We start from the raw sequence: 24,393 nt of genomic DNA, 5'->3' as shown, positions 1-24,393 counted from the left end.
AAGCAGGGATGGGAAGTGTTGACTTCAGCAGGGATGGTGGCTAAGCAGATAAGTCCAAATCAATGTCAACAGCACAGAGGGCTGATTTGATTCAGGAGCAATTTGGAACAAGTTCAGAATTTGACCGTTGGGGGCTTATGAATGCCAAAACTGTCACACTGCTTATAAATACAGGCAATAAAGTAAAAAAACAAACAATATCAGCTTAACTTTCTTCATTCTTTGTTTAGTCAGGAAGGTCACATTGAGATAAAATATGTTTTTTTCCCAGAGACTCCTGTGTTAAAATAGAAACTAAAGTTCTACGATCTTTAATGAGGCAATCCTAAAGATTTCATTCCTGGTGGAAATGTTAAAGGGGCCATATTCTGCTCATGTTCAGTTTCATATTTGTCTTTAGTGCCTCTACTGTGACATGTCTCCATGCTTTAATGTTTAAAAAGGTCTTTTTTTCTCATACTGTCTGTGCTGCACCACCTCTTTTCAACCTCTGTCTGAAACCAGAGCCCAGTCTGCTTTGATTGGTTGGTCGGCTCTGTTGTGATCGGTCAAATGCTTATCTCTTGGAGCGCTAGCCAATAGTAGTGCAAGTGTTGCATACAGAGTTGGGTGTAACACGTTACAAAAATAGCGGAGTTACAGTAATGTATTACTTTTAACTGTAACGCAGTAATATAATGCATTACTTCTGAAATTTGGGTGATGTGGTGTTTTGTTTTTAGGAAATCATAAACATCGCGAGACATTCTGACACCAGAGAAATAATTGTGCAGGTAGAATAGTAACTCAGTACGCCTGTTTACTATTGGTTAAGAGGGCTGCAGAAACAGATTCACAATCTTAGCCTTTGCAGACCATTTATTGCACAAAAACCTAAATAACACACTACAGGAATGAGAAACCCACCCCAAAAATAATAGGGCCTCTTTAAAACGTTGTTGCTGGAGATAACAACAGCCCTCTGTGGCCGCTCCTGACTCTTCTATTCGTCACTGCAATAATAATGCTAACTGATCCGCTTTCGTGAATAACTGTAATTTGTTGTATGTCACACATTTCTACCGCTAATGCCACGGACACCCAGTTTTTGATACTGCAAATATTAAATATTGTTGCAATACTATTACCTTTAACTCATTTTACGAAAGAGAGTGAATTACTGTAATCACACATTTAGTTTTATGAACATCTTTGAGATTATTACACGAGGCAGAAAGACAGCGAGTCAGAGGGTAGGCAAACCTTTGCTTTGGCTCATCAACCAAAGCATGTAAGCAATTTAGTCTGTAGAAGTGTGTATATGTGTGTGTGTGTGTGTGTGTGTGTGTGTGTGTGTGTGTGTGTGTGTGTGTGTGTGTGTGTGTGTGTGTGTGTGTGTGTGTGTGTGTGTGTGTGTGTGTGTGTGTGTGTGTGTGTTTCTGTTGCATAGATAAGTAGCAGTGATAAGCTAACAGGAGGCTGAGGTCACCGAAGCATGGAAAATTATTTAACAAATGAGGAAACAACTGTTAACAACCATGAGACACACACACACTCTCTACCTCTTCATCACCTGTTAACTCACTAACTTGCTATTCTTCTCTTTCTCCTCTGTTCCCAAAAATTAAAACCTTTTTGCTAGGTATGTGTTCAGGTGGTGGACACACTGCCGTTGGACACTCTGTAAAGTCATGTGTGTACCGCATATATTTGTCTTTCACGACCGCATTACGTTCTTGAATCACACACACACACACAAACACACACACACACACACACACAAAATTCTTGTTTGTTTTACTATTTCCCCCTTGCCCTGGCTCCGTAATATTTTGGGAAAATTTCTCCAAACATTTTTCCTGATGGGGCTAAACAATCAAACCTCAATTAATTCCTGTAACCCGTGTAACACTATTACATTAAGAATGATAATCAAAATGTATGCAAATGCCTGCTTCCTGAAATGTTTAAGTCTTCTCTTTCACTCCATTCCCATTTGTTTAAATCTATCATCCCTCCATCCTTCCTTTCCTTGCTCTTCCTGTCCCTCACTATTTCAGATCAGTCATGGTGGTAGTGATGAGTCTTCTGCTCATCAGATCTTTGTGTCGCGTTCCATCCAGGTTACAGTGCTGTCTGTCACTGTCGTCATTAGCGGCCAACAAACACACACACACACACACACACACACACACACACACACACACACACACACACACACACACACACACACACACACACACACACACACACCCATCCACAAACACAAATACGACAAAAAAGTATTTATTTGTCTGTGTCTTTCACTTGAACCTGTGAAAAAAAGGCTCATACAACCCCCCATGAAGAGAGATAAACAAATAACATACACACAACAATACGTTCTCTGATATCTGAGATACACACACAGTGTTTGGAGGACAGCGGACAACTGTTGAGGCTGCAGGAGTTTGATCTTTGAAGTCTTAAGCAGGGGACTTTAGCTTAATCTGCCTCCTCCTGATCCACGGGCTTAGTCGCCTCTCTCTCTCTCTCTCTCTCCCTGTCTGCCTCTACCTCTCTCGCCCGCTCTTTTTTCCCTCATCACTCCATCGTGTCATCCCTGTCTTTTTTTTTGTCTCTCTCTCTCGTTTCTCCTTTCATTCTCCTGAGCTCAGAAACCCCCCTGCAGGTTAAAAATAACTGCAGGACAGAAGAGCCGGGTACAATGACTCACAGCCAGGGACAAAGTGTTACAGAAATATCCATACACACTTATAGTATGTATATAAAGTGCTTGCATGATCTGTTCAAACACAGCTCAAAGCTTCCTCTGACTATCCTATTCACAAATCAGTGAGAAAAAATAGCCAAGGTCAAGTCCAAAAAATAAAATAACAAATGTGTCAAGGGTTTAAGTTGGGTTTAGTTATATTGGGGGGTCCTCTGTTGACCGGCCAAGGGTGCGTGAAAGATAATTGCATCAAAATTGACAATGATATAATGTTATCTATCAACAAATATACCAAAGCAACCAACATGTTTACTCACTCATTAGCATGGATATCCACCATTATTTATTTTTGAATAACAATATTAAAGTCAAGATTATTCAGAACCATCATCTATTAGTGTAAGTAACTAAAGATTTATATTGCACTTTCACAATTAAATTAACAGACCACTGCTTTTATACCATGTTGAGCAGCTAATGTGCAAAATATAACTATAAGGGTTTAACTGCAATATGTACGGTGGCCAACAGGTGCAAAGTTGCAACAAAAGCTGAAACACTACAATTTGGAGAAACGTGCTCAAGTGTGAGAAATAAGCTAATACAAAAACATAAATGTGCCAACACACATGCAGATGAAGAAACATCCTCACTCACTTGGCAACAGATACACAGCATTTACAAAACATTACGTTTGTACCTGTCTGCCACCTTAAATATGCAGTGCAATACGAAATAAATGGAATAATTACAAAAAATTAGATTCAATGAGGGGAGCAAAAGCTTTATTTGTAAACATGTATATTGTTAAAGATCGGCGTGGATGATGACATAAGTGTTGGCATATGCAAATGTAACTGTCAATAGTTCAAATTACAACTTGTGTCATAAGAAGGCTTTTTATTTGTAAATGGAAATGAATTCAAATATGAAAGACTGCCAGTTGCTATTTCACACTATGAATCACTTCTTTGGAAACTGTTGAATATTGCCTGTGTTTCCTTTAACGGGCTAGACCCTCTGCTGGCTCCATCGTTACATGCATGGTGTGCCGCCAAGACTCAAACCCACAGACATCAAAGTTTCCAACATGTCCTGCTAAAAAATAGTGATGAGTACAGACGTTAAAATGATGCATAATACATCTATCATCTGTATAACTGGGGAATTTGTATCATATTTTGTGAGCTCAGTGAAGTGTTGGAACAATTTTGTGTCTTTGACACGAGAGTGTTCTCATTAAATGGATGTAAATGGAGCGTAGTCGTTTTTGACAAATAAAAGGATGAGAATATAAAAACACATTACAGTGTCTCTTTAAAAGATAATCTCTATGTGTAATGAACTGTCAGAAAATACAAAATCCTCTCTCTCCCTCCCTCTATCCTTTCTTTCCTTCCTTCCTCTCCCCTTTAGTCCCTTTGCGTTTACCTCCTCTCCTTTCCTCCTCCGACCTCCCTCAAGACGTCACATCTGAAACTGATGTTTTCTCTGTGTGTGGCGTCCACGTGTGCAAAGATTTGCGGGAAAAAAATATGAAATACGGCAGAGATAATATAATGCAGACACCCAATCCTTACAGTTTAGCTCAGATAAGACAGACACTCACAGATAGTGTGTTATATTTCTGCTGACTCGGCGAGTGAGGCTGCAAATCACGGGACTGACCGGAAGATAAAATGTTGCTTAAGAATGTAAGAAAGCAACATAACGTACTGCTCAGCTGCTGTGAGCCCAATACAATGGAATGGAACGGACAAAATGTCAACGCACGTGTCTTTTAAGACAAAGATGAAGTGGGCCTATAGTGTTAAGTTCAACAGAATGGACATATTTTTGAGTCTTTAGGATTAAAAAAGGTCAGCTGATGAAGATAAGATGAATCTTTCTTCAAATAAGTTGACATTCAAATTTTAAATCAACATTCAAAGTCTTACAATCCCCACTTCTTCATCATCTGATACGTGAGCCACACTTTTCCCGACATGTATGGCGAACTTCCTGTGTAGGGAGGCAATAACAGGAAGTAGGAAACAGGTGTTTGCACTGGAGGTAAAGGTTCACAGGAAATCGCCCCTATATCCCGCAGGAAGTAGCTGCAGCCAGGAAAACAACCAGACTCCAGATGATGTAAAATGATCATGTATGTATGTGTTCACCGTTGAGCTGAACAAAGTCCTGCTGCATGAGTAAAGTTCAGCCCTGGCCAAAAATAACCCAAGAATAATACCACAAAAAAAACACAGGCCGTTTACAGCTGATCTCTAAGGGGACGCCGCTCCTAACTCCATCACGTTTTACTGCCAATATGAAAACAATATCGATGCAGTAAGTAGATGCTTCACTACATTACACAACAACGGGAGGGGAAGTCTCTGGAGTGCTTTGGCTTTTATAGAAACCATGTTTGTGTGTTGCTTTTCTTCAAAGACTGTGTATGCAATACAATAGCAGGTAAACAGGGATGATAACAAACCAGTTGCCTGGTAACTGAGAACTTAGACTCAATGAAGCATGTGACATCATCACACCTTTACAACTGGGGTTCATTGGGTTCAACATATCCGTTGTTTGAGAGTCAGAGAGCAACTGCGTGTCCGAACTGTTCCTTTGAATATTTATCTAAAGTTAGGCCACAATAGCGACAATGAGCTAATTGGGGTTGTAGCAACAAAGCCCCGAATGTCTTGAATTTAGAAAGTACGCTTTTTATAGCTTATGAATTTTTATTTTCTAAGAGGAGAATAATTTAAAAATTAGATTATTTGTCTTGATTTGAATCCGATTATCATTTAAAGGAATAATAATGGTTTCGAAAATATGGACCAAATGTGAAATGTGCTATTGATATCTAAGTAATAAACAGTCCTGATTAAATAAAAACTATTTATTTATGTTTTAACTTTAATTTAAAACAGAGGGAACAGCTGGTGGAAATTAAAGAACTGTATATGAAAACATTACTACGTAGCTTCAAGTTTTAAAGAATAAACATTTTTTCTTTTACCAAGAAAACACAATCCCTCAGTCAGTTGAAAATCCTTCTTTAAGTTTTGTGCGTCAATCAAAAGGTGTCAATCAATTTATGAGAGCCATTATCGCCCTTTACATACATTGAGGATCTGGTATGAAGGTGAGATGAGAGGGGTGCTGCAGTGTGAGCAACAATGATGTTTTACAAGATTGTCCTGCAAAAGCAAACATAGAATAATAAAAGTCATAAAAACCCCTCAATAAATTCTGCTCATCCATGTGTCATGTCAGAGCTCATTAGAGCCGCAGAAGGAATGTATTCAGCTCGTAAATCTTCTTCTCTGGCCTGTCGCGCGGCCTTGAAGCGCCGTGTGTCGTCTCTCGGTGTCGTCGCTGCCCTGTTTTCTCTCCCATCAGCAGCTGCCTCTCCCAGCGAACTTCTTTGTCACTCCGCAGCTGTCGGCTAACAAGAGTTCAGATCTGCTTCCAGTGCTCAGACGCCCACTCAGCCTGGCCAGACTCTACTTTTTGGCTCAGGTTGTCCTCTCTGTCTATCTATCTGTACGTCTTCCACGCTATCACTCTCTAAATTTTCCTCCTATAGTTTCTCCTCATACCATTATGAACACCTTCCTCAATGGGCATCATTTTGTTACACTGATTTTTTTTTACTTTGATTAATTAATTTATGTAAATTAATTTTACACAACTGAATTTAGTTAGTTAAAAGGATTAACATTAAGTTGAACATATTTAAACGTAATATTATTGCTTTTAACTAACCTAATACAGTTGTGGGAAATGTGTCAACATAATACATTTAATTGTTTCAGTTTTTTCAGTGCTGAAAAAGTGGTGGGGACACTTTTTCCCTATTTAAAAGAACACTACTGTATTAGGCGCGCCCCCTACAAACAATACATACACACAATACTAGTGCAGTAACTATGCTAAACTGCTGAAAAGCAGGAGCCACGATTGCTTTACAATTCTTTATTATGTTATTACTAATATTAAACGTGTCGCAGGTCCAAATTGCACCACTTGGGTTACCAGAAGTACACCCAGAAAGTGTGAACAGTCCTCCAGATTGTTCTCCTGAGCAAATAGACTCTTTTTTTTTTATCTTAAAGACAATTCTTTGTGCATGCTATTTTCATAACATTTTAAACAAATTATCCAAATGCTAAGTGGTGGGGACAAAATTGGCCATTACAAAAGTGGTAGGGACATGTCCCCAGCATCCCCAGTATAAATATGCTCTCCTCTTTTTCTCTGTGTCCACCGAGGGCTTAGTCAACACGCCACATGCTACAACAGCCGCACACTTGAAAGAAGAAGAAGAAGAAGAATACCCTCCACCCGAAATAGCAGACAGTGGATGCCAATTCATCTTTCAGGGGCTCACATGTGTGTAATGGTGAGTATGTCAATGTGTGTCAGGTGTGTGTGTTCTCAGGAGGTCCATTCACCAGGTCACAGTGAGTCTATGTTTGTGTTTTTCGACAACGAGAGCCATGCTACAAAGACTTCTCAGCTTACAGCCCACTGACCTTAATGTGACTGAGTCTGTGTGTGTGTGTGTGTGTGTGTGTGTGTGTGTGTGTGTGTGTGTGTGTGTGTGTGTGTGTGTGTGTGTGTGTGTGTGTGTGTGTGTGTGTGTGTGTGTATGTGTAGTGAGTATGTCGATTTTCACTTTTTTTAGTTGGAAATCAGCCATATTAAAGTGTTACTTTTAGTGTTTTTTGTACGTCATTCCTTACTTCCTTATTGTAAAGTTGCACTTATTAATTCATAATTTGTTTTGGGTTACTTTTTGGTAACAACATTGAGCTTGTTATCATTATGCCTTTACCTATTATCACATCCTTATAAAGTTGTGGATAATTTTATGAAATTCCTTTTTTTTTTAAAGAATTTAAAATACTGGGAATTTAGTTTTTTTTCATGCCGACTGCTCTGAGAAAGGGGGGGGTGGCAGTGGTGTGTCCAGTAGGGTTGATTGAAGAGGTTATTTTGGTGTGGGGGTTTTCTTTCTGAGTGTGTGTGTGTGTGAGAACATGTGTGTATCTGTGTTGTCAAATACATCACAAATCCATTTAGTCGCCTCTCCGACGCCGTATAAATAGCCTAAAGAGCAACAGGGGGATTGGCCCTCCATTATAAGAGTCTGAATATCAGCAGCTATTAGTGTCCTATCTAGCGGCTAACCCATCTCCTAGCGGCTGCCCCCCCTCACACAGCTTCACTAAACTGTCCGTCACACTCAGGGTCAAGAGACACAAAGTAATCACATATGATGAGACTGGTGCGTTCTGCTCTGTTAGGGTAGACACAATGGGTGACTAAAGGGTACATTTTAATATAATATGATATCAATTAATATATATTAATTTATCTTTCATTAGATATTTTACTTTAACTTCTTATTTCTATAAATATCTTTATTTTATTTTATCCTCTTAATCATGCATTCTTAATTCGAAGTATAACTATTTGTATTATATTTATTTATCTTTTACTTATTCAATTCCAAAGTCATTCAATTTTCACACAACCCAATTCCCCTGGGTCCAATACATTATTGTGGTTATCATTTTAATTATAGCCCTGATAAGAGTAGACAAGGCATTATTTAATTGTATTGGTGAATTTGGGAGGAATCTACAGATGAAAATAGACAAAGTAAGTTAAATGATCACCTACATTTGAATTTGTTTATGTTTTCTTTTCAGTTGTTGAAGAAGTGTTATTGAATAAGTGAGCCAATGTTTCTTTAAGTGTGCAAAATGTATTTGCCTATTGTGTCCCATTTTTAAAGAACAGTAGACAAGCTTGCAATTTTTCAAATCTGCACTTCACTATGAAATGAAAACAGCAGGTCATAATCCACCAAGCAGCACCTCAACATCTCATTAATGGAAAAGGGTTCTTTGAAAATCTGTCCAAAATTTGAAATGCAGTATCTGTGGAGCTTTATTGTAGACTTTCACAACTTAAACTTTAACTTTAACTTAACTGCAAACGTTTAGTCTCTAAGCAGTAACTTCCTGGACTCTCCACTGGTTGCCTGGCAACTAAAACCTATATTTAGTGTGGAATAACTCGACTGACCCGCACAGCGGTCTCAAACACATACAACACTTAAAGGGATGTCCTGCAATGCTGGCTACAAGCCCGGAGTAACACCAGTGATCGAGCTCACTAAACTCCCTACAGAGGTAACATTAAGATGTGCCATATTGTATAACTGACACGATTATTTTAAATATTAAGCTAGGAGAAGACTCTGCAGACACATATGTACAATACAACATGCCATATGCCACACAAATGTAATACTGATAGCCTTAAACAGCCTGTTGGAGTTCAACTCTGCGGAGTGTGTGTGGGCTGGATGTTTGATGTATGTCTCTAAATGTGTGTGTGTGTGTGTGTGTGTGTGTGTGTGTGTGTGTGTGTGTGTGTGTGTGTGTGTGTGTGTGTGTGTGTGTGTGTGTGTGTAGCCAGTATAGGTTAATTATGCATAAAACTCATAAAACTAACTGCACCTTAGAATTGTGAACCTTGCAAAAATATAAATAAACATTATCTCTGAGGACTGTGTGTGTGTGTGTGTGTGTGTGTGTGTGTGTGTGTGTGTGTGTGTGTGTGTGTGTGTGTGTGTGTGTGTGTGTGTGTGTGTGTGTGTGTGTGTGTGTGTGCGCACCGAAGTCTGATAACTAATTATATGCAACATTAAAGGCGTAGCCTTCTTTCCCCTCCCCACCTCCAAATTCTGCTCATGAGAGAGGATGATAATTTGCAGCAGGGGAAAATATAAGCAACACTCATCCAACACCAAAGCTCTGAGGAGGAAAAACTATGCATATGTCAGCAATTCATTATGTCCACCTAATGAATACTTTAGGTTTGTTATTACGTTTTTATTTATAAAGTTTTTCAATATGTTTAAACCGTAAAGCGTTCAACTGAAACACCACTGCATTATCTGTGTGGGGGTATGTATGTCTTTATCACATTGTGGGGTGGTCCCACAAAAGATGTTCTGGTCTGTTAGCCCCACAATACCACAAAGACAAGGATGTGTTTGAGGAATGTTTGTCGGAGAAGTGTGTGTGTGTGTGTGTGTGTGTGTGTGTGTGTGTGTGTGTGTGTGTGTGTGTGTGTGTGTGTGTGTGTGTGTGTGTGTGTGTGTGTGTGTGTGTGTGTGCCCACAGGCCTTGTTGAATGCACTATCTAGCAGGCCTGAACGGTCAATAGATGGAAACAATGCCAGACCTGACTAATCAATAGGGAGCAATCATGAAGAGAGAATGATGATAATCACTTACACAGATTGGGATCATAATCAATGCCCGCACTAATTGTCCTCTATTAAGAGCTGCTGTTGGCACTGAGATGTAACTGTACAATCAGCAGTTTAATGAACTATTGAATAAAAAATAACAACTCAATGAAAATAGTTATTAAAGTTTATTTTGGAAACAGCTGAACGGTTCTGAGCTAGTATCCGGAGTGTTCTTTTCTGATTGCCCACCTAACTCAAAATTACATTAAAATCGGAACAAACTATCTTATGTTAAATTAAAGCACCTTGCAGAAATATTTTAGACAAATTGAAGCCATTTTTTAGGTTAGAGCATTTCACAGTTGTGCGTCACCGGTACAATCAGAAACAGACTTTTTGGCAGACATCTTTGACATTTATCATGTATGACAGAGTGATCTGGACACACACTTCCTCTCTCAGCAGGAGTGTTTCCAGTTAGCGTGTGGATGTAAAGGTTTCTCTGTACATATGTGTGTGTGCGTGCAGCAGCAGATCATGTGTCATATGGAGATTAGATCTTCACACCTCACACAGTTTCCTGTCTGAGTGGATGTCATCTCTCTCCTGACCTGACAGCAGATTTTTCTTCCCTCCATCTTTCCCATTTTCTCTCTTTCTTCTTCCTCCCCTCCTCCTTCCCTGTCTTATTTTCTCACTCACCCTGTCTTTCTGTCTCCCCCTTTATTTTCTCTCCCCTCTCTGTTTCCATCCCTCCCTCATGTTTATATGTCTGCATGGTCGCATGTCGTATTTCTATTTTCTGCCTCGTTCAGCTTCACTCAAACAGAAAATCACAACTCGACCACAGAAAGACACACAGTTTGTCGTTTCAGAGCAAACACTCGCCTCCCTCTCACACACACAGCTGTGGCATGTCAGGGCACAAGGAAAACACACACGCAGTGGTGTAAAGTAACTAAATACATGTCTTCAAGTACTGTACTTAAATACAATTTTGAAGACTTTTACTTTACTGGAGTATTTCAATTTTTTGTACTTTGTACTTCTACTCCTCTACAGGTCAGAGGTAAATTGCACCTTTACCATCTTTATAACACTTTAATGATCAATAATTTAATCAAAACATATCAGATATATTATTCTGAAATGGACCAATCTGCAGAATGACTATTTTTACTGTCGCTACTTTAAGTACATTTTGATGAGAATACTTTCTACTTTTACTGGAGGAACATTTTGAATGCAGGACTTTTACTGTGACAGAGTATTCATACACTCTGGTACTTCTACTTTTACTCAAGTACAAGATCTAAGTATTCTTCCACCTTTGCACACACTTTTGCAGGGATGTTTCTCTGTATGAATAAAGAAGCGTAGAGAGTCAGACTGACCTGTTTGACGCGGTCTGGGTTGACTGTGGTCTGTGGCTGCAGGATGCTGACCGGCTCTGTCTTCTGGGTGCTCTGAGGCATTTCCCTCACCTTCTCAGCGATGAAGTCATGGACGCCGTTCAGCGCCTCCACTGTCCCCTGGATCAGACACACCCGCTCTGTCGTTCCTGAAAAAACACACACAAACAGATGGGTCAGTGCATGAGTTCTAAACTGAGAAGAAGAAGCAGTGGTAGAGGAAAAAGACAAGAAACTCTGTTTCAGTTTATACACACAGGCAAACAAAACCTATTCACATTAAGCTTGAAATACATCCATGTCCAATCCCATGCATGGCACTGCTCCAGCTACCAGTCCACATACGTTTTTTTTTTGGTTCCATACTTGGAATTGAACCTGTGACCAAACAGTTCCCTCAAACTACAGGTACGACCACACAGAAGAAGCAAAGACATCATTTTAAGCAGGACTGGAGGAAAAATAATACCAATCAAACAAGTAATTGTAAAGTTTTTTGTAACTCAGACATATAATTAAATGTTCCTGCTTTTTCGAAGTTGAGTCACTTCGATGAATGAATGTGTTTTCTGAGTATTGGATTCTGCTGCACTGCCAGGAAAATAAAGCACATAGAAGAAGTTTTGTACTTGTTCATCAGTCTGCGAACTATTACACAAAAACATGCCTGCTATATTTAGCGGTTTTGTCAGAAAAAGTTATTTGTTCCCTTCATGTTTTCTTGTAAACATTGTTCAGGATGTTTCAACAACTCACAGAGGGTATGCTGTCCCGATTCTGACTCGAACACTGCTCTTCTCCCATCATTTGTATGTGCAGTTCAATAAAATAGCAACCAAACCTGAGACATGCTGCTTTTCTACGAAATAACAACTGTGGGATAACAAAAGATACCAGGGAGCTGTAATGATCCCCGCTGGGAAATTACACTGCTGCAGCAAGAACAATAAAACTTTATCAAGAAACTGAATTTAAGTGGAGAAAAAGGAACATATCGTGTATAATTATATAACTTTATAGCTGATATTCATAGCAGTATAGTAAATACCAAACTTGTAATAAAAGAGTGTTGAGGAAAAACAGTCAGAGCTAGTTATAAAAAGTAACGAGAGTAAATTAAAAAAGGTTGTTGACCTTAAATGTGACCTCATGTCTTTCAAGGACATCATCCAATCAGGAAATGCATTTCCTGGTCACATGCTAAATAATTATGGTTTTCCAAGCATGTGTCTGAGCATTTACAACTGTATATTTAAGATGTATATCAGCTTGGAACAAACTGGCTAAATCATTTTCCACAACTCAAAGGGCTGTAGAGTTCAGGGGATTTATACTCCACTTGTTCAGCTGCAGAAACTGGGAGTAATGTTCACTGAGAAAATGCATAAAAAAAGACAAGTGAAAGAGAAACTATAGCACATGTTTGTGTTTCCTAGTTCTCATATCGCCGAGGAAAGTGTGACCATAGACCTAGTGTTTACTACATGGGAAACTGAGCGATGGAGATCAGTTAGTAAATCCCAAAGTAATAAACAGCAGCTCAATGACACTTTTTGTTGTTGTGTCTGACACTGAAAACATGGATGGGACTTAGTCTGAGGATGTTTGCATCCAACAGATGATTCATGGACTTTCCTTTACAAAACCTCAACATTTTTGGTGACCAAAACTAATGGGTAATTTCCAATATTAAAATGTTTATGCCTTTTTCCATGAGTTCCATGCAGTAGTTCATCGTCCTTCAATATGAAAACCAATGAAGACACTCTTCAAACTTGTCTCACTTGTGAAATCCGTCACTGTGAACATCGGGTTTGTATTAAGTTTGGTCAAAGTTACGTCATTGTTTTGTAATACTGTTTTGTTTTTTTGTGGTTTTTACAACTCCAGCGAGCTCAGAGAGTACACTCACTTTACATAATGAATTACAATTTAGCCACGAATGATACACAACAGCCACAATGCTAAAACACAACAGTTTGCAAAATCATTAGCGGTGATGTAAAGTTAATGTGACTCGCAATGAAAATGCTATAATATGCCAAACCACAAGTGTGGTCCCTAACAGCTGGAAATCCACACTGAGAGGTAAGGGTTTCGGAGCCAGAACAATGACAAACCTGTCATAATACTTTATGACTTCACTGTTTCTAGAAATATGGCAGGTCAATAAGAGAACGTCAGTGTGGGATCCAGAGAGGGGCCCGAGCTGACACACACACACACACACACACACACACACACACACACACACACACACACACACACACACACACACACACACACACACACACACACACACACACACACACACACACACACACACACACACACAGAACAGAAACTAGGCCAACCCAAAGCCTCTCAACAACACACTGAAAGTAAATCTCTCTCTGGCTGTGTCTCTGTCCCTCACCCTTTTAGCATTTATTCTCTTCCTCCCTCTCAAATTCACTTCCTCTCCCTTTCATTTCCTCCTCTTCCTCTCCCTGTTCCCTTCTCTCCCTTGACTCCAGTATTTAGTGGATCTGCTCTTATCACTGCTCCGCAGCGTGTCAGTTAGCTTCCTGTCTCCTTCCTCTCCCTGCATTGTTGGCCCGGCTCGGTTTGGCCCGGCTCGGCCCTCTGAGGCTGCACATGGGGGAAATGAGGGATAAAAGCTGTGATGTTGGGGTCGAAAGTTAATAAAATCCAGAAAGCTTAGAATACTGAACAGTCCAAATTGAAACATGTTAAATATTAGAAGATAGACTGTAAAAAACTCCCATTTCTGGGAAGAATTACCACCTTATAACATGAATATAAAATGTAGTATGAAAGAGCCTCTTGTGTCACATAATGAATCTTGTTCAACGAATATTTGACTTTATTCATTCTCACTTGGATCAAAACTCTTGAAGACTGACTGTCAGAGTTTAAAGGTTTGAGCCATATTGCCTGTTTTTAAGGAGCTATTTATCATTATGAAATAGTTTCAGGACTGACCAGTAATATATACAGTTTTAAAAAATCTAATCTTTCTATCAATTAAAGTCATATTTATTCAAATTATAAGAATCAATTCACTTTTTTAGCATCCATATTTTGTGTGTTAATTATCTCCCTGAACAGGCAGAATTTTTCAAATATGTATCTACTCAAATCAGTTTTCCTTTCTCAATTTAAGATAAAATATTTTGCAGTGTACATGAAATTCGGCCCAAGAAAAGATTCATAAAAGTTGCTCTTGTTCTTTTTATGGCTTAATTTGGGATACATTTGTGACTTCTAATAGCATATTGTGGAGGATTGTTGCACAGCAGACAATGAGTTGGTGGAAGGGTCCAAACAACAGCCGCTAAAAATAAAACACACACAACACACTCTGGCATTTGCAACATTTGGCTACCTGGCTAAGCTGGACCTTGGTAGCGCCTGTTAGCATTACAGACATATTAATTCACATTCCTATTTTTACAGTGTGTTGACAGCAGTGTCAAAAAGCTCCTATTGACGGCAGCTGGAAGCTTCACTGTGATGTCACACACAATAAAACACAACATAATGTAACATAAATACATGCTAGCATTATATTTCAGAAGAGCAACCTGCTAACAACACTTCTGCCTAGTTCTCTTTTTGAGTGACAGTGTGTGTGTGTGTGTGTGTGTGTGTGTGTGTGTGTGTGTGTGTGTGTGTGTGTGTGTGTGTGTGTGTGTGTGTGTGTGTGTGTGTGTGTGTGTGTGTGTGTGTGTGTGTGTGATACTGAGGAAACTGGGCTTCGCCTCTCCCCAACAGCTGGTGCCCTCTGGGTAATCTGGACTCGTCCAATCACAAGCAAGGATTAGCAGGCCATTGTCTTGGCATGGGAGTGTGATTGTCTTTGTGTGTAGCTTTTGATTGCGTGTGCACACATGTTTGTATGTGTGTGTGTGTGTGTGTGTGTGTGTGTGTGTGTGTGTGTGTGTGTGTGTGTGTGTGTGTGTGTGTGTGAGTGTGTGTGTGTGTGTGTGTGTGTGTGTGTGTGTGTGTGTGTGTGTGTGTGTGTGTGTGTGTGTGTGTGTGTGTGTGTGTGTGTGTGTGTGTGAGAGTGTGATTGCAGCAGAAAAGGCCACTCTGTCAGCAGAGATCATACTGAAGCTGCTGTAGCTGTGCCACTGCAGCACACAGACCTTCATTTAAAGATATCAAAATAAAATAACAATCATTTAAAATCATACAATAAACCATTGACTTTTTCTTCTAATGTGCCAGTGAATGAATAGCATAAGAAAGACAGAAATGTAATGCAAGCAAATGTGAAAATAAAGTGTTAAATGACCTTTAAGTAACGCAATCAAGGAACGCCCCCTCATTAATATGGATGAAGAAACAAAAATAAAAAGGAGCAATAAATAGATAGGGATATGAATGACAAAGGAAATTGATAATTAGGGTAATAGTTAAAATAAAGTATTCATTGGGAATAAAACAAATATCACAAAAAGCCAATTTGTCAAATGGCTTTTTTTCTGAGCATATTTTATTCATCAACCTGCTGAATGAATCTTGCCTTTATATTTGGTAATTGAGGCTTTTATTCCTACATTTTTATCCTACTTTTTAATTAAAATGGCACCACTTGTCTTCCATAGTGTGTATCATGAGTGCAACTAATCTATAAAGCTTCTAATCATAATGTTTTTTAGAGTCCATCTGGATTTTGCAGTTGAAACACTACAGGTTCATACACTATTGCACATTAGCATATACCCATTTCTTCTTTATCTTACAGAAAACACACACACACACACACACACACACACACACACACACACACACACACACACACACACACACACACACACACACACATTCACAGCAGATTTGACACAACCCTCAGTGATCGAGAGTGAGTTCTGTTGGCAAGTACTTCTGAAGCAGTCCCACTGGTGTAAGACAATGCCGGCTGAGTGTGTGTGTGAGTGTGTGTGTGTGTGTGTGTGTGTGTGTGTGTGTGTGTGTGTGTGTGTGTGTGTGTGTGTGTGTGTGTGTGTGTGTGGGTGTGTGTGTGTGTGTGTGTGTGTGCGGCGTGCGCCGTGTGTGCCGTGTGTGTGTGTGTCTTTACAATTTCCCTTTGCAATCATATGACATTTTAACAGTTGTGCACATTTTCCAAGCTTGCTGTGTTCCAGCTGCTGAAGCGATATGAGTTCAGAGTTGTAAAAACTGCGTTTGCATAACGAGTCCATGAGGCATTTTTAATGTTGCAGTGCAGACACAAAACATCGCAGACAGAACAACAATTCACTGTACTCAGTCATTTCGTGTCTTCTTATCACTGCAGGAACCTTACAAATGTTGTCATTGCTTTTGCCTAACTGTGATATACTCTCTCTTTGAGGAGGTGAAACTGATTTAAAATGCCAGGTACTTTCAGGAGAAGCTAGCAGTGCTGTCAATCCTGATTTGTCATCCAATGTGCGTTTACATCGCAACAAGGACTGCAACAGCAAACACAAATCAAACTGCATATGCAACAAATGCAGTTTGTGGCTGAAGGAGAGCACTTACAGTATGTGCATTTCATACAACCACGTTAAAGCCCTGAGACTCCTGGGAACACAAACCAGACTTTGTAACAGTCAAAGGAAAATTGGAGATGCACTAAAGAGCTGAATGATATGGGCAACTTTACAAAAGAAATAAACAAGATTAAGGAGGGACTCAAAATCAAGAACCACGACACAGTCTGGAGCAAACCCCAAAACAGTCACAGTTGGTGGAAGATAGTGAAAATCCCTATAAAAGCCACACAGGGTTTTAGATATCAGGGAATGGAACGTTTCTGGTCAGGAGGATGTAAAATCTCTGAGATGAAGCACCGGCAGCAGATTCAGCAAGGGACTATCAACCCACTTTAACCAAGTCAAGGATATCTTTGAAGGGCCTAATTCTGCTCAGTTTTCAGGTTCATATTTGTATTCAGTGCCTCAACTGGGACATGTCTCCATACTTTAATGTTCAAAAAGCTCTTTATGTTTCTCATACTGCCTGTGCTGCAGCACCTCTTTTCAACCTCTGTCTGAAACCAGAGCCCTGTCTGTTAGCTGGCAGACTCTGTTGTGATTGGTCAACTGCTTAGAGATGCGAAATGCCCTGCCACTTAGCATATCACTTACAATGTTTTGGAGCACTAGCCAATATTATTGTAAGTGTTTCGTAGTGATGTCATTATGTTACAGAAGTAAACAAAGGAGTGAAATGGAGGCGTTTCATAGCACTTACAAAGGATTTGGCTTTAAGTGAAGCTAATACAGTACATTCACAAAAAAACAAGAAAAGGGAAACCCCAAAGAACACTATAGGGTCCCTTTAAAATCTATTCTGTGAGACGAGTACAGGTACACATATTTAGTAAATGCAGCTTACTGAATGAGCTGCAGATATTGTGAACAAGCCTGCAGTGTTGAGTACAAAAAGTACAGAGGTCTGATTACTGCAGCTCTGATTTCTAACAAGGGTCGATGAGGATTGAAGTCTGGTAAATTCAAACCAGACGTGAACTTTAATGCATAATTTCCACAGTGACCAAGTGACCTAACAGCACTTTGTTCAACACTAGAACACTTATCATCATCATGCATGATCCAGGCTGCGGACCCTGGCAGTTGTTTTTATTAACTAGCATGACTCACTCCTTCCTCCTCTTCCTCCTCCTCCTCCTCCTCCTCCTCCTCCTCCTCCTCCTCCTCCTCTCCCCGATGACCAGAGAGGCACCGGAGGCAGCACACCGAGCGCAGCAAGCAGCTTCTCCTCTCATTTCTGACTCACGGTAAGACGCAGCAGCATATGCTTGCTCAGTATGACGATGCATATTGATGCTGCTGTTCAAAAACTGCAGGACGAGCAACAGTGAGAGGTCCCGAACACAGAGGGCCACATGTTCACATGTCAGGGATCAGAGCAGCAGTGGGAGGGGGTCACATTGTTGCTAAAAGCATGGAAGAACTTTAGAGCGAAGGAAGATACGTAATGTTTGTTTGTTTATGGAGATTGTGGTTTGCTGCAAACAAATTCTCAGAACAGGGATGGAAAAGCAAGGAGTTTCAAACTTTTTTGTTGCATCGGAAGCCAGTAATTTAACAACAAACCCATTAAACTGTCTGCAGTAAATACATTAGATGTAAGAGCCTTAGAGGCCAGATGATTACATTGGCCAGCATGCAGATTTCAGTTGAATTGAGCCCAAACATTCTCATATTAAAGAGGTGCTCCACAACAGTTACACATGAAGTTCAGGGTACTTGTCAGGGACAGTATTACTCAGCCTGTAAAAATAATGATTTCTTATGTGGAGCTACAAGGAGCAAACAAAAAAACATGCCAATAATGTTGTCATCTAAGAGGTTTAATGTGTACATTAACCAAGCAGGGAACTTGCAATGCTATTTAGTTGTAGTATGGGTAATATTTGGACCTTTTCTTAAGGTCCTGAATATTATGGCCTCTATGCAGCATTTCTTTCCATCTTGGAATAATAGTTATATCATTAAATGTATTTATAATTTATTGATTTTTTGAATTATATTGTTTATCATAATATACACTGTATGTACTAGTGGGAAAGACAGAATAAAGGGATTTGGAGTTGACAAGCTGCTGCTACGAACCACTGAAGACTTATGTTAATAAATAAAAATGAATAAATTAGAGTTTATTAATGTTGTTTTTCAGCTCAGATACCCACTGAAGGCATAAACAGACTGTCTTCCACTCTGGGCTGAAAACCACCAGCTAGTGCAACCACTGTGTGAAATTTGTCAAATTTACTCTGGTAAATTCCTGCAAAGGGACCCACTGTTGAATAAAAAGAAATAGCTAAAAAATGAGGTTTTTTTTAAGAGTCCTTTATAGATCCCTGAAGTTCCCAGTCAGGATTGGGTTCCTCAAACTTTTACACTATTTGAATAGCATCAGCAGCGATGTGACCCGATGTGACAGCATGGCCAGAGGTCTTGTGTTCACAGGTACATGATGTTCACCCCCCGCTATGCCCAGATACACAGCTTTGTCACTTCCAGCACCACCCTGACGGAAATAACATCAGCAGGAGAGGAAGACAAGCGATAGAAACAGATAGAGAGGTTCACACGACTTCTGTCACATCGGAAAAACATCAAGCGAAAGGTGGGGGGAGGGGAGACGGAGAAACGGACAGAAACTCCGAGAGGGAGAGGCAGATCGGGACAGAGTCACGGCAGAAACGTCAAAATGGAGTGACACCGGAGTAAAAGGGAGACAAATGAAGAGGAGCAGAGAGGCAGACCGAGATGAAGAGGGAGAAACCTTTGTGAAACCTGTCACAACAAGGTAACCTCAGAAAAACATACAGGGGGGAGACAAAAAAGACATGCTGATTCTGCAAGATGTGTCAGGGTTAGTTCAAAGCAAAAATATCAAGTTGAAGTTAGGCTTAATATTGTTGCTTTTAATGAACTAATACAATTACGTTGAACCTGCTGATAAAATAAATCTAATTAAAGTCATAATTTCCATATTTTTTTAATTGTAATTTGGACTACAAGCTTTCTAGTTTCAGTTTTAAAATTACAATTTTAGGCGAAAATATTCTACTATATTTCCCCATAATATATCTCTAAAATTCAGGGGGAAATGGCGCATTGCGTTGAAGTGTTTTCACTTTGAATTTAGAATTCACACAAACAAATACAGCCACAGAGCTTCTGAGGGAAGCATGATTTTGATTTATTCTTTCATTTTTCTATCTTATTTATTTGTGCTTTCACATCACATATATATTTATTCCACAAGCAGAAGAAGATGAAGACAGAAAGATGACATGAAGTCATGAAGAGTTGATGTAAATCCAGGCAGAGTGACACAAACTGACTGAAAGAGAGATGATTTTAAATAAAGTAATCCATTTGGTAGTCTAAAGAAACCTCGGAGCAGCGCAGTGAGAGGTGCGTCTGGTTTAATGTAAGCTCATTATCCAGATCTCCTTAGGCTGCGGATAAGCTCAGGTTAACGGGCTACCTTTGATCAGATCTGCTGGATTATCCGCTGTTAGAGGAGCAGCCCCACACCTTGTTGTTCTACAGGGTTAAAGTGTATAGAACATGGCTTATTGGTTGCAGTGTGTGGAGGGACAGAGCGGGGAGAAGAACGGACTCAAGTCAAAGAGATGAAGGTCAGGTGGAGGTCATGCACAATGAACCGGCTTGACGAGCTGGACATTTCAATTTCACCTGCTTCTATCGGAAAAAGGTTGATTTAAGGATTGAGTTTTGAATGATAAACCTTCCTTAGCACTAAAACCTTCCAAAATATAACTCAGGTTTATCGTGGTATTGAAATTCTAGAATCATTTATTTCTAATAACTGACATTATGATTGAGTAATACATTTACCCAGTCATGGAAAATAAAGGTTATTAAAAATTCTTTAGCACCAATATTATGTGCGCCAAAAAATATAATTGGCAAGATAATCCGATATCTATCCATTATTAGTTGGGAACCAGCAGCATTCATTCTACCCAACAACAAAGGAGCCGGTGGCGTGTTTCTGACTTTCAACTATAAGCAACATTCAGTTTTCAGCTATGACGACATTTCATGTCTCAGGAATTGTCTGTGAGGTGCAACTACTTTATTGGAATTGTGAAAAAAGTGTATTTCTTTTTTTGTGCAGTAAAGAATTTTCAAACAACTCCCAACAAGAAGATATTCTGTGACACACAGATACAGGTTGGGACCGCAGGCAGAGCTATGTGTCAGCTGCCTTTACACCAGTGGCTTTAAATGAACATTCTAATGCTTTATTGATGTCTCTCTTATTCTAAATACAAATAGTCTCAGTTTCTCTGCACAATGGACCACCTGTAATGCGGGAAGAATTGCTGACAAGGACCGACAGGCCTCTGTCAGTGACAGATAGATGGATTTATTGACTGAAAACCTGACAAGCCAATGGGAGCGACCGCACAGACCTCAGGACCCATTAAAAGACTTTAGGGCCTAATGAGAGCCCAGCTGTGGGGACAAAGGCAGACCCGGAACCGACAGATGGAGAGATGAAGACAGAAGAGTGAGAAAGTGTCTTTTATCGTGACTCAGAGAGAAACCGAGCCCAAATTCACACATTTTATCACGTCATCTAGACTTATGGTCGTTGCATAACTGCTGCTGCAAAATTTGGCCTGCAACTGTAAACCAGAGGATGAGGAAGGTCAGTCTCCCCTTTATCCAGCTTTGTTACCTTGGTAACCAACTGTCTCACACCTCCCTCACAAACATACACACAATAATGAATCTACAGCAAACACACACACCCTTTCATGCAGCTGGGCAGCTGTTGGTGATGTCATGAGTTGTTCTGCCAAACAGAGAGAGAAAGGAAGAGTGTGTATGTATGTGTGTGTGTGTGTGTGTGTGTGTGTGTGTGTGTGTGTGTGTGTGTGTGTGTGTGTGTGTGTGTGTGTGTGTGTGTGTGTGTGTGTGTGTGTGTGTGTGTGTGTGTGTGTGTGTGTGTGTGTGTGTGTGTGTCTGAGAGAGGGAGAGAGAGAGGGAGAGAGAGAGCGAGAGAGAGAGAGAGAGAGAAGAGAGAGAGAGAGAGAGAGAGAGAGAGAGAGAGAGAGAGAGAGAGAGCATGACTGCATGTGCTGATGTAATCAGGAGCAGTAAGGAAACTTGGACCTGTTCTACACTGCAGCCGACCGACTCCCCCTGAGAGACAGACAGATAGGAAGGAGGATGCTAATGAATGAAGGACGGAAGGACACATGGAAAAAGGAAGGATGGGAATATGATTGAAAGAAAGAACAGCTCCAAACTTTAAAACAAAGGGAGGAAAACAAGAGAGGAAGATGGAAAGAGAAGGAGAGCTTGGTCCGCCCTGCAGATTATGTGGATGGAAATGTGATGGTTGCTTTGTAACAGGCTGGCAGAGAGCAGCTTGTCTCCCCCGAGTGCTACAGGGCTGTAACACACTCCCCCATAGCTTCCACATCATTTACAACAGAGAAAATCATGCTCAATTAGGAAAAACATATTAATTCCTGGAGTAAATCTGGTCGGCTGGTATGGGGCGCTGCCTGAAAAACAACGAAACAGGAAAAATAAAAGTTTCTCTCAGGTGTCCCAGTGTCTCGACAGGCAGGCACAACATTAAAGGCATTATGTGTTTCCAGACTACAGCTTTTATTATGGCACAATGTTATTTTGCCATAAGAACCTTTTTTGTATAAATCTGTGTCTTTATGGAGCCATTAAAACACACTAACAAGCAGTGGTTAAGGGTTTATTCAGTAACCAGAGGAGGTGGAAGAAGTAAACAGATCCTTTACTGAAGTAAAAGTACAAATCAACTAGTCAAAATACTCCATTTCAAGTAAAAGTAGTACTAATGACCAATAATTAAAGTATGGTCAATAAAACTAAAGAATTAGGAGTAATCATTACAGAGAACTTTAACATAATAAAACAAAATATGAAAATTGTTTAAAGGAAAAGCAGCAAATCTCAACTTTTGAGATGCTGGAACAGTAACATGGTTTTACAATGATCAAAATGCCACCAATGGATTTCCTTCACTCTGTACTTTTATTTGACATGTTTTCCAAAATGTTTTCTTCTTTCAGTTTGGTTGGTAGGACTCTGAATATATAAAGTAACTATCAACTAAACGTGTAAAATATCTCTAGTGAATTAAAAGTATAACATTTCCTTCTGAGTTGGAGTACAGTTGAAGTACAAGTGTCATTAAAGTAAAAGTACCTCAAATTGTACTTAAATACAATAGTTACTTCCAACACTATCAGTTACCAAGGTACAACAATCCCACAAAAAGTACTGCTGAAGTATCTCTAAAGTACCTCTCAGTCCTACTTTCTATCAGAGGAGTTCCATAAAGAGTCAGCGTCTCTAGAAGTTCCTTGAGAAAGAACCGAGCAATCCACTGTGTGCCAAAAAGTGTTGCACAATCAAGAGATTTTTTTTTGGGTGTTGATCGGTGTTGACTACCCAAAACCATCACAATACATTTTAACTTTTAATCTTTTTCATTCCCTAGATGATTATTCTATTGAGAGTCAAAAATAAAACAGATGTGACCTGAGTCGGGTTTAGTGTTATTATCATACCGTTATCTGCTTCCTCTGCTCTGCTCGTGTTATTTCTTAAAATCACTCTTAACAGCAGCACCAGGGACAGTAAAAACATGGTTTCCTGTCCGCCTCCCCTTCCTCAGAGTTTCTACTCTTTCTCTCTCCCCATGCCTCCCCCTTTCCTCCCCCTCCTCCTTTATCTATACCGAGGTCCGGCAGTGACAGAGCACTCAGCAAGAAGAATAAGGCCACTCTCTCCAAAGAATAACAAAAGAAAGTGGAAGAAAAGGCAGGAATTCCTCCGCTGTGTTGTCATGCTTTCACTTGGAGAGTCTCTCCATCCAGTCTCCACCTCCATGTCCTCCAAGAAAAACCATGTCCCCATGCTGGGTGTCTGCACGCTTCATGGAAATCCACTTAGCAGTTAGAAGACAAATTATTCTGAATTCATAAATATCTTGGTCAAATATACGGAGAACATTGGAGAAGCAAATGGAACCATCTTTATTTGAAGGTTAAGCTATCTGGTGGCGGTATGATTTCATCTTTTCCTTTGCCTTTTTCTTCTACTTGTCTAAACAGGGGATGATTTTTTGTGTGACAAAAGCTGCTTTTTCTCACCCTTGGTCTGCACTATCCACCCTGTCCAGTTCTCCTCCCCTGTTTCCCATAATCCTCCCCCTTACTCCCCCTTTCTTTTCTTGTCTTTCTTTCTTCCTCTGGCAGCAGGATTGTTGCCCAAGTGACCCGGGCCATGCTGAGCCAACGGCTAAGAGGATGCCATGCCCCTCCTTCTCTCCTCTTCCTCTCCTTTAACCTCTTCTACCTCTCATTTCTTTTTCTTTCATTTTCTATGCAATCTTCAACCACCACTTTCTACTTAACCCCTTCCTGATTCCTTCCCTTCCCTCTTTTCTTTCACTCTTTTTCTACCAGC

At 40.0% G+C, this 24,393-nt stretch overlaps 1 protein-coding gene across 2 annotated transcripts in view; it reads right to left on the bottom strand.

Moving 5' to 3' along the window:
- Positions 1 to 24,393, bottom strand: part of nova2 (NOVA alternative splicing regulator 2) — a 72,174-nt gene that overhangs the window by 5,686 nt on the left and 42,095 nt on the right. For both annotated transcript variants that reach the window (XM_063907512.1, XM_063907513.1), the window contains one exon: positions 11,351 to 11,517. In XM_063907512.1, coding sequence (XP_063763582.1) covers positions 11,351 to 11,517 — 167 coding nt within the window. The remainder of the gene's footprint in view (positions 1 to 11,350; positions 11,518 to 24,393) is intronic.

This window comes from Eleginops maclovinus, chromosome 18, assembly GCF_036324505.1.
Source record: "Eleginops maclovinus isolate JMC-PN-2008 ecotype Puerto Natales chromosome 18, JC_Emac_rtc_rv5, whole genome shotgun sequence".
In the NCBI taxonomy this organism is placed as follows: Eukaryota; Metazoa; Chordata; class Actinopteri; order Perciformes; family Eleginopidae; genus Eleginops; species Eleginops maclovinus.
This window is presented reverse-complemented; position numbering and strand designations above follow the sequence as displayed.